The sequence below is a fragment of the Marmota monax genome, unplaced genomic scaffold, assembly GCF_021218885.2.
Source record: "Marmota monax isolate L192 unplaced genomic scaffold, Marmota_monax_Labrador192_F-V1.1 WCK01_AAM20220418_F8-fsc00006, whole genome shotgun sequence".
NCBI classification, from domain to species: domain Eukaryota; kingdom Metazoa; phylum Chordata; class Mammalia; order Rodentia; family Sciuridae; genus Marmota; species Marmota monax.
Genome location: NW_026693712.1, coordinates 17,207,480 through 17,219,496, shown reverse-complemented (window position 1 = coordinate 17,219,496; position 12,017 = coordinate 17,207,480). Strand labels below are relative to the sequence as shown.

General features: G+C 34.0%; 1 protein-coding gene across 2 annotated transcripts in view; it reads right to left on the bottom strand.

The window, feature by feature from the left end:
* Nucleotides 1–12,017, bottom strand: part of Diaph1 (diaphanous related formin 1) — a 94,614-nt gene that overhangs the window by 15,119 nt on the left and 67,478 nt on the right. For both annotated transcript variants that reach the window (XM_046460174.2, XM_046460173.2), the window contains one exon: nt 1,272–1,370. In XM_046460174.2, coding sequence (XP_046316130.1) covers nt 1,272–1,370 — 99 coding nt within the window. The remainder of the gene's footprint in view (nt 1–1,271; nt 1,371–12,017) is intronic.

Below are 12,017 nucleotides of genomic sequence, written 5' to 3'. Positions count from 1 at the left end.
GTCTCTCCTATCTTGCAGGGAAAAAAAAAATCTTTCCTGACCCAGTGTTCCTCTCTACCAAATTCTTTTTCACTTTATAGCATTCTGAAAATATAACTGTCTTTTCTTTTACAGTCACAAATTTTACTTATTCTGTCTTCACAAAGCAAATGAAAAGATAACACTGAAACTGTACTCTATGTAAGATTCTACCCTGCCATCTCTCACTATATCCACTAGCCATGCTCCTCCCCCACAAAGAGAATCTATTCTTGATGAATCTGCTTATTTCGGTAAATGATAACACTTTTCATAGAGTGATCTAAACTCAAAAAACACCATCTTTATCCCCTCTGTCAACCATTGAGTTCCATTAATTCTGTCTTGTTACTATCTTGTGACTTCTTTTTGATTCTCACTATCTTAGTTTCAGGCCCTGATCACCTCTTACCTAGTTTAAAGCAATAACATAACTTATCTCTCTGCCCAGTCTTTTCCTACCCAGCAATTCAGCCTTAAAAAAAAAAAAAAGAAAGAAAGAAAGAAGAAAGAAAGAAAAAAAAAATTACCGCCTAAAGGCCTTCCTAAAAATTAGTTTTAACACTCTATTTCTTGTTTAAAAACTCTTACTTTCACAGCTCCATAGCTTTACTCAGGTAGACTCAACTACTTGCAGTTCTTGAACTCAATGTTCTCTCATGCCAATGTGCCTTCACATAGGCTAATCCCTCTCCTGAAACAAGCCATTCCTCACCCTTCTTAACAGTTCTTTCAAATCAATTTAAGTAATACTTCCTTGAGAGGTACTACTTCAAGATTTCTGCCCACCAGTACTCCCCCAACTTGGATATCCCCTTTCCTAGTTCTCTCATAAGCACTTTAGCATTCTTCTATGACAACATTTATTAATCTATGCTATTGTTATTATTTGCCTTTCTATCTTTACAAGACTGTGTTTTATGGAATATACAACCTTTTATCTCTGGAACACATGCTTAGTATATGCCTAATAGATTGCCCATCACATAGAAACAAGAGAGACTGAGGTTCAAATCTCAGACCCTCAGAGTTCTTATTAGCTCTATAATGACATAAAACCATATATTTATCAATCTTGCAGTGGTGCCAATGGGATTCAAGTGGCGCCAATGGGAAATCCACTATGCAATGCCTGACACACAGCAGGAACTCCAGAAATGGGTATATCATATTGAGAGAACTAAAACTCAAGAGAATTAAGTTCTTAGAAGAATTCCTTCACATTTCAAATAGTTGGGATCACAGTTACTCACAGAGATTCTGGGCCGTCTTTGAATCCAACACCTTTAACTCTTTTACTTTTTTCTTTTGTACAGATTTCTTTTCTTCTCCACCTTCCTGATCCTTTTTGGCTAGTGAGGGAAAGATAAGAAAAACATGGTTTAGGACAAGCCACTTCTGTTCCTTACTGAACTACTACCACCTAGCCTGGAATGGTCCTTTGCCTGGTCTCCATGATAATGGTCTCCCCACTGTATTCCTTTAAGGCTAACTTTCTCTTTAGCCACTCTGCTATTAATGACTGCCCCCTATTATAATGAATATTTCATTTTTCCAACAATTACCAATAATGCTTTCCTACCTACATCCTATCCACATGCAGGGATCAGCAAACTTTCTATAAATAGCAAAATAGTAAATATCTTAGGTTTCACAGGCTATGTGGCCTGTTCTCATTTCTCAACTCTGCAACTGTAGCATGAAAGCACCCATAGACAATATATAAATGAATGAGCAAGGCTGTGTTCCCATAAAAATATTCACAAAAATAGCAGTTTCATAACCCCCATACTAGAGTCTTCCACTATGTTATTATCCTTTTGTGTCTATTAAAAATTCTCTTTATCTTTCAAACTTCATCTTGAACATGACTTGCCCTGGGGATGAGGGGGGGAGAAAACAGAAACTATTCTGAACAGAGAGATATAATTATAAAATATTTTGACCTACAAGTTTTTAGAAAGCCATATGGGAATAGCTTTGAAAGCAGAGTCAAGAAACAGACAAAGCTACTTGGTTCTGAGCAGAGGAATGGGGAGAACTTGAGCATGAGTATGAGGAATACTTCTGAACACAAACCCTCTTACACCATTTGAATTTTTGACCATATGAAAAGTATTATATTACTGGTACAAATAAGCAAGAAATAAAAATAAAAAGTTATGGACAAATGGTACCCCAAAAGCCCTATTTAAAAAAAAAATTCATCCATTTGACCCAGGAATCCCAATTTGAGAAAGGAAAATTCCAAATACATAAAGATTGGTTATGTAAATAAATGATTATTGAGTAAGAAAATGAAAAAAAATACAGAAAAATAATGACATAAAAAGCTGGTTTAAGATAACAACAGGGCTGGGGTTGTGGCTCACACATGTGAGGCACTAGGTTCGATCCTCAGCACCACATAAAAATAAACAAACAAAATAAAAATTTAAAAACTGTGTGTGTGTGTGTATATATATGTATATATATATATATGTGTGTGTGTGTATATATATATATGTGTATATATATATATATATATATATATATATATATATATATATATATATATATATCAACAACAACAGTAAGCCAGGTCTGATGTCACAGGCCTATAATCCCTGTGGTTCAGGAGGATGAGGCAGGCAAGAAGATCACAAGTTCAAAGCCAGTCTCAGCCATTTAGTGAGACCCTAAGCAACTTAATGAGACCATTTCAAAATAAAACAATTTAAAAGGGGCTAGGGATGTGGCTCAGTAGTAAAGTGCCTCTGGGTTCAACCCCTGGTACCAAACTGAATAAATAAATAAGTCAGATAAAAATCCAGAAAGACTGACAAAGATAAAAAGAGAGAAGGCTTACATACTACTATTAGAGATGAAAAGGGGAATATTATTACAGGTTCTGCGGCCATTAAAAGGCTAAGGGAACACCACAAACATTTTTGCATTTATAAATTGGACAATGAACAACAATTTGTTAATTTTTGTTTAATGACCCAATACTACCCAAACTCAACCAATGTGGAATAGTCAACTTGAATACTCCTAAAATCATGGATACTCCTAAAAACTATTTTTAAAACTAAATTGTTAGAGTCTGTAAACAAGTCAAAAATAACACCTGGCATTTTGCCAGGGGAATGTTAGAGTTCGTAAACAAGTCTGGATGGTGCCTGGCAAAATGCCAGAGGGAGTGGTTTGAGAAGTAACAAAAGCGAGCCATTAAGTGTGGAGATTCCTTATTGGTTGACTGATGTATCTAGTTTATGCTAATAAGATAAGCTGTGTGGAATGTATAAATACTGCTCCTGTCCTGCAATAAACGGCTCCTACTCCTGTTGTATCAACGTTCACAAGTTGTTCGTCACCCCCCCGGTTATTTTGCTGCAGCCGGACTGCGGCACTAAATCTATAATTTAAAATCATCTTAAAAGAAAATCTTCTGGCCTAGAACATTTCAATGGAGAATTACATCAAACATTAAACAAAAATTAACAATAATTTAATAATCTCTCAGAAAACAGAAGAGGTGTGAGACAATACTTTCCACTTCAATTTTTTGAGGCAAGTATTACCTTGATACCAAATTAGATAAGTACAATGAAACAACGATGATGAAAAGGAAAAGACTTGTACAGCATCAGTATTCCTCATGAATACAGACATATTATATGATTTTCAAATATTTTCTCCAATTTTGTAGATGGTCTTCTTTCTTACTTGATGACATCCTTTGGAGAACAAAGCTTTTCATTTTGATGAAGTTCAAGTTCTTTTATTGTTTGTGCTTTTTATGTCAAAAAATTCCAAATTCAAGGTCATGAAGATTTAACCCTGTTTTCTTCTCAGTGTTATAATTTTAGCTCATGCACTGATTCATCTCAAACTTAATTTTTGTATATGGTGCGAATTGAGATCCGATTTAATCTTTTTACACACCGTCCATCTATATGGAACACATTTGATGAAAAAAACTATTCTTTCCCCATTGGCATCTGGTCATATATAAGGAGTTTATAATTTCACCAATTCTAGAGGCTGAGGCAGAAGGACTGCAAGATCAAGGCCAGCCTGGACTCTGTCTCAAAATAAAAATACAAAGGGCTGGAGATGTCATTCAGTGGTAAAGTATCCCCTAGGTTCAATCCCCAGTATCACATACAAAGGTGGGGGCTTATATTTGCCCCTCAATTCAATTGCATTAACCTATGTGTTTATATTTATGCCACAGTGTCTTGGTTATAACTGCTTTGTAATAAGTTTTAACACAAGGAAACATGAGTCATGCTATTTTGCTTTTTCTTTTACAGAAAAAGAATAAAAAGCAAATTATATGGTCCTTTTGGCTGCTCTGAATTCACTTATAATTCCATGTGAATTTTAGAATCAGCAAGCCAATTTCATTAAGAAAATCAGCTGGGATTCTCATAGGAACTGCAAGTGAATCTGTAGATCACTTGCTATCTAAACAATGTTAATTCTTCTCCTCTACAAACATGGGATGTTTTTTCCCATTTACTTAGTTCATTAATTTTTATCAGCAGTGGGCTATGTAGTTTACAGAGTGTTTTATTTGTAATTCTTTTTGTTATTGTGAATGGATTCTAAAAATTCATTTCATTACAGGTTTGGTGGTGCACACCTATAATCCCAGCAGGTTGGGAGGCTGAGGCAGGAGGATCTCAAGTATAAAGCTAGTCTCAGCAATTTGGCAAGGTCCTAAGCAACTTAGTGAGACCCTGTCTTAAAATAAAAAGGACTGTGGATGTGGCTCAGTGGTTAAGTGCTCCTGGGTTCAATCCCTGGGGCCAAAAAAAAAAAAAAAAAATATATATATATATGTATATATATATATATATATATATATATATATATATGTATATATATATACATAAAAATACAAATGACTGACCTCTTTGTATTGATCTTGTAACCTGCAACTACGCTAATTACTACAATTAGTGGAATTTTAATGGATTCTTTGATAATCTATATACTAGATCATATCATCTGTGATACTAACTATCCACAGCCCTTGCCTTTTTCTTAATAGTCTTGATACTTCTTATTTATTTTCTTGGCTAACTGCCCTGGCTATAACTTCCAATACAACATTTAATAGAAGAAGTAAGAAGAGAATTTTGTCTTATTTCTAACATTATAAAGGACAAAGTATTGGATCTTTCATCCATTAAATATGATTTAAACTGGGGGTTTCTTCAATGCCCTTTGTGAGGCTAAAGCAGTTCATTACCCTTCCTAGTACGTTAGGTGCTTCTTGTCATGAAACAGTGTTGGGTTTTGTATAGTGCTTTTTGTGTCTAATGAAATGACCATATAATTTGCTTTTTATTCTAGTGATATGATGAATTTCATTAATTAATTATCAGATGTTAAATTATCTTTGCGCCAGATGTGGTTATGCACACCTGTAATCCCAGTGGCTCAGAAGGCTGAGGTAGGAAGATCCCAAGTTCAAGGCAGTGTCAGCAACTGAGCGAGGCCCTAAGCAACTCAGTAAGACCCTGTCTCAAAATAAAAATTTAAAAAAGTCTAGGGATGTAGCTCAGTGGTTAAGTACTCCTGGATTCAATTCCCAGAACCAGGAAAAAAAAAAAAAATCTTTGCATCCCCGAGATAAGTTCCACTTCGTTATGGTAAATAAGTCTTTTTACATGATGCTGAATTCAGTTTGCTGATTTTTTCCATCCATACTCATAAAAGATCTTACTCTGCAGTCTTGTTTTCTTACAACACAATGTCTGATTTTGGCATTAGGATAGCAATAGCATCAAAAAATGAGATAAGAGGTGTTCTTTTCTGTTTCTTAGAAGATTTTATACAGCATTAGCATTAATTCTTTAAATGTTATATAGAATTCAGCAATAAAGACATGTGGGTCAGGGCTTTTGTTTGGGGGTAATTTGGGATTCATCATTCAATTTCTTTACATGTTAAAGGTATATTCAGATTGTCTATTTCTTCAGTCTTGGTACTTTGTATGTTTCTTGGAATTTTCCATTTCATCTGAGTTATCAAATATGTTGGCATATAAGTGCTGATAGTTTTCCTTTATTAATTTTTTTAAGGTTGGTAGTAATGTTCACTCATTTTTGTTTCTAATAATTTGTCTTGGTCAATCTGGCTAAAATTTTGTTAATTTTGTTTATCATTTTCAAATAAGTTTTAAGTTTGATTTTCTCTATTGGGTTTTCTATTCTGTACTTAAATTTATACCCCAATCTTTGTCATTTTCTTCCTTTTGCTTGCTTTATTTTTAATTTGCTCTTCTCTTTCTACTGTCTTAAGATTGAAGGTTAAGATTATAGATTTGAGATGATTCTTCTTTCTTAATATAAGCACATTGAGCTACAAATTACCCTGCATTTCACAAGGCTTTGTGTGCTGTGGCTTCATTTTCATGCATCTTTAATTAATTTTTGATTTCCCGATTTTTTCTCATTTTCTTGACTCACTGGTTATTAAGATGTATATTGTTTAATTTTCACATATTTATGTGTTTCCCATTTTTCTGTATGGATTTCTACTTCTACTATGGTCAGACACCATATTTTCTATTAGTTATATCTTTGAATTTATTGAGGTTGATTTTATGGTCTAACAAGGAAAATACATACTTTAAAAGAATGTACATTATGTTGTTGTTGGGTACAGTGTTCCACAGATGGCTATTACGTCTAGCAGGTTATAAAGTTCAAGTTTTCTGTTTCCTTGTTCTTATTCTGTCTAGTTCTTCTAACAAATACTGATGATGGGGGTTGTTAGAATTCTGTCCCCTTCAAATTTATGTGTTGAAATTGTAACATTCAGTACCATAGAAAAATGACTGTATTTGAAGATAGGATCTTTGAAGAATTAAGTTAAAGTAAGACCATTAGAGTGGGTCCTAATTCAATAAGATTGGTGTCCTTATAAAAGAAAAAGAGGACGGATACAAACAAAGGGAAGACCTAGTGAAGACACAGGAAGAAGGTGGTTATCTACAAAACAAGGAGAGACTCTTCTTCAGAAGAAATCAACTCTGCTGACACTCTGATCTTGCACTTCTAGCCTTGAGAACTATAAAAAAATTAATTTTTATTGTTCAAGTCACCCAGTCTGTGGTACTTACTTATAGCAGCCCTGATGCCTTCAGCATTTATTTTTGAACTATTGCTGTCTTCATTACTGTCAGCTTTGCTATTTGACTATATGTGACGTGGCCACATATACACTCAGGTGTATATGTTTATAATTGTTACACCTGCCTGATTTTTAATCATTACAAAATGTTCTCCTGACATGAATGGCATTTTTGGTTTGAAGTCTTGCTTTGTTCAATATTAGTCACTCCAGTTTTGTTGGTGGTTGTTGTCTGCATGGTATCTTTTCTCATCCTTTTACTTTTAATCTATTTGCTTCACTGAATCCTAAATTGTGTCTCCCATAACAACACATAACTGTTGATGCCCTTCAATAGATGAATGGATAAAAAAAAAAATGTGGCATTTATACACAATGGAGTATTATTCAGCACTAAAAAATGACAAAATAATGACATTTGCAGGGAAATGGATGGCACTAGAGCCGATTATGCTAAGTGAAGCTAGCCAATCCCTAAAAAACAAATGCCAAATGTCTTCTTTGATATAAGGAGAGCAACTAAGAACAGAGTAGGGAGGAAGAGAATGAGAAGAAGATTAACATAAAACAGGGACAAGAGGTGGGAGGGAAAGGGAGAGAGAAGGGAAATTGCATGGAAATGGAAGGAGACCCTCATCATTATACAAAATTACATATAAAAGGAAGTGAGGGGAAAGGGGGAAAAAAGGGAGAGAAATGAATTACAGTAGATGGGATAGAGAGAGAAGATGGGAGGGAAGGGGAGGGGAGGGGGATAGTAGAGGATAGGAAAGATAGCAGAATACAACAGTCACTAGAGTATGGCAGTATGTAAAAATGTGGATGTATAACCGATGTGATTCTGCAATCTGTATACGGGGTAAAAATGGGAGGAGTTCATAACCCACTTGAATCAAATGTATGAAATATGATATGTCAAGAGCTATGTAATGTTTTGAACAACTAATAATAATAATAAAAAAGAATACATCTTAATCTTTAGGGCAAGTAGTGTGGCCTAAAGGAGTTTCTTCTTCAAGTTTCCCTTTGACATGACTCTGATAGCCTTTGAGTATTTCTTGCTAGCAATGTAAAAAATAGCCCATGCTGAATGCAAATTGGTGCAATTCTGGAAAGCAGTATGGAGATTCCTCAGAAAACTTGGAATGGGACCACCATTTGATCCAGTTATCCCACTCCTCAGCATATACCCAAAGGGCTTAAAATCAGCATAGTATAGTGATGTGGCCACATCAATGGTTACAGCAGCTCAATTCATAATTGCTAAGCTATGGAATCAATCCAGGTACCCTTCAACAGATGAATGGATAAATAAAATGTGGTACATATACACAACGGAATAGTATTCAGCAATAAACAAGAATGAAATTATGGCATTTATCCTATCACACTAAGTGAAATAAGCCAATCCCAAGAAACCAAAGGCTGAATGTTCTGATATGCAGATGTTAATATACAATAAGAAAGGGAGGAGAATAGAAAGAAGTTCATTGGATTAGACAAAGGGGAGTAAAGGGAAGGGTGCAGAGATGGAAACAGGAAAGACAGTAGAATAAATTGCACATGACCTTCTTATGTTCATATACAAATACACAACCAGTATAACTCCACATCATGTACAACCACAAGAATGGAAAATTATACTCCATGCATGTATGTCAAAATACATTCTACTCTCAACATATCTAAAAAGAATAAAAAAAAATTTTTAAATAGTCCACGTCCATGCTCATTTTTCTTTCTAAGTTCTGATTTCTTTCTGTGGAGTATGATATTTATAAACCAAGAAAATTCTGAAAAAGACATGATAGCTGTACTATGACCTAATAAAAGATACACATTCATCAAATATAAGTTGGCAGAAATTATATGACATACATTAATTTATGAACCATTAGTACAGGAAAAAAATGCTGCCAATTAATCTCTGACATCAACTGTTAAGAAACACCATGATTTCAGGACGTTTAAAAAAAATCATAACGGCAGTTGAAAAAAATTCAAAACATATTCATGATAAAAACTCTTGCCAATTTTTTTTAAGGAGAACTTCCTCAACTTGATAAAGTCCATCTATGAAAAATGTATAATAAACTTCATAATTAATGGTTAAATATAGAATGATTAAACCATAGAACCAGGAATAAGGAAAAGATGTTTGTTCTCACCACTCTCTAAATGATATTTCTTTGTATATATTAGAATAACTAGAAATAGAAGTAAAAAGAACCATAACGATGACACCATAAAGAAATAAGCAGTTAAACTATATAAACAAGATTTACATGCAAAACACTAATGAAAAATTCACAATCTAAATAAGTCTTCAATAAATATGCAACACTGAAATTGGTATATTTTCCCAAATTCATCTATAGGTTCAACACATCCTTTCATCCTATTAAAGAAAGAATTGCTATATGACCTAGCAAATCCACTCCTAGGCATATAAAACAGGTATTCAAATACACATACATGCATGTTCATAGCAGCATTATTCACAATGGCTAAAAGTTAGAAACTGTCTATCAATGAATGCATAAGCAAAGTGTATTTATAATGGAATATTATTCTGTTATTAAAAAGGAATAAATTACTGATACAATGCTACAATGTGGATGAACCTCAAAAATATCATGCTAAGCAAAGAAGCCAGATATAAATGTCATATGTTGTATGACTCCACTTAAATGAAATATCCAGACAACAATAGATAGGTACTTGTCAAGGGAGAGAAGAATGGTGAGTAACTGCTTAATAGATCTAGGATTTCCTTTCGGGTGATGAAATACAGAGAATTAGAGAGATGTGGTGGTTATATAACACTATGAATATACTAAAATGCCATTGTATGATTGACTTTAAAATGGTTCATTTTATGCTATGTAAATTCCACTTCAATAAATAAAGTGGTGATTGTTTAAAGTGTTTAAAAACACTAATTAAAGTGGTGATATTTGAATATGAGTTGCATGTTATATAACAATATTATGTCAATAATAAATTTCTTAAGTGTGATAAATATACTATGGTTATAGAAGAGAATGCATTGTACTGAAGAGATACTTCAGGGCACTTGGGGTACTTTATCTCAAACAATTTAGTTAAAAAAAAAAAGAAAAATGTTTATCACAGCATTACTAATAGCAGCCAAAATGTAGAAACAACTCAAATGTCCATTGATTGATGAACAAAAAAACAAAATGAAATATCTATACAATGGACTATCATTCAGTCATAAGTAGGAATGAAGTGCAAACATATGCAACAACATGGATGAATTTACAAACATCATGACTCCTAAATGAAGTCAGCACAAGGGCACACATTATATGATTATATTGATAATAATGGAATATCTAGGATAGGCAAATCCATGAAAACAGAAAGTAGATTAATAGTTGCCAAATTGTGGAGAACAAGTGGAGAGATGCTAATAGATTCAGAGTTTCTTTGGTGTATGATGAAACTATTCTGGAATTAGTGACAGTGGTTATAAAGTAACTGCCATTATCTAATAGATTTTTTAAAAGAGACAGGGATTGTAAAACAAAACAAAACATAAAAGAATTTTTTTTTGAGACAGAGCCTCACTATGTTGCCAAGGCTCGACTTCAACTCCTGGGCTCAAGTGATTCTTTCACCTCTGCCTCTCAACTAGCTGGGACAGGCACATACCACCGCACATAGTTGGGATTGTATTCTTTCATATACACATACATTTATATATAAAATGAACGAAAGATCTAAATGGAAAATAAAACCATTACACTTCTAGAAGAAAACAGAAACATTCACAACGTTGAGGTAGATAACAATTTCTTAAGACAAAAAAGGACAAATCATGTAATAGGCAGAATCATAAGCTAGTCTCCCACTTTCTTTTCCTGTAGGATGCATGATCCTATATAGTCCTTTCCTTTGAGAGTGGGTAGGCCTGACCTACTGGGGAAGCCCTTTAAATGAGGGTTTGGAGAAAAGAGACAAGAGGAGTCCAAGAGGTTCAGATACTCTATTGTAGCAATGTTGTTGTGGAGGAGGCTATTTCGGAGGAGATGGTGGGTAGCCTCTAGGAGTTGAGAGTAAACCTTGTTGATGGCTAGCAAAAAAAAAGTGCAGACCATATATTCTACAATTAACAAGGAACTGACTCAATCAAAAGAAGAGGAACACTGAATTTCAGAAAGCAATGATACTCATCTAGAACCCTGATGTGATCCTGAACAGAGGATCCAGATAACTCAAACACCAGACTCACTGAAAATTATAAAATAATAAATTTATGCTGTCTATATCATTAAGTTTGAGGTAAATTTTCATTCAGTAATACAAAATAATACAAAACATTAAAAAATCATCAGGTGCAGTGGTGCACACCTGTAATCCCAGCAACTCAGGAGTCTGAAGCAAGAGGATTGTGAGTTCAAGGTCAGCCTGGGCAAATTAGTGAAGCTCTAAGCAACTTAGTGAGATCCTGTTTCAAGATTTTAAAAAAAGGGGGCAGGGGTAGTGTGTAGCTCTGTGGTAGTGTGCCCCTGGGTTCAATCCCCAGTATAAAAAAATAAATAAATAAAATATTTTCAAATTGATAAAGTAGATTTGACAAAAATTAAAAACCTGTTCTATGTATCAAACTATTAAGAAATAAAGACAATCCATAGACTGGGAGAAAATATATGCAAAACACTTACCTAATAAAGAACTAATATCTAGAACATAAAAAAATATTACTCAGTCATAAGAAAACAACCTGATTTTAAAACATGGGCAGAGAAGATTTGGACATATACTTCACTTGCCAAAGAAGATATATAGGTGGCAAATAAGCACAGAAAATGCTTACCATTAAGCCATTAGGAATACATACT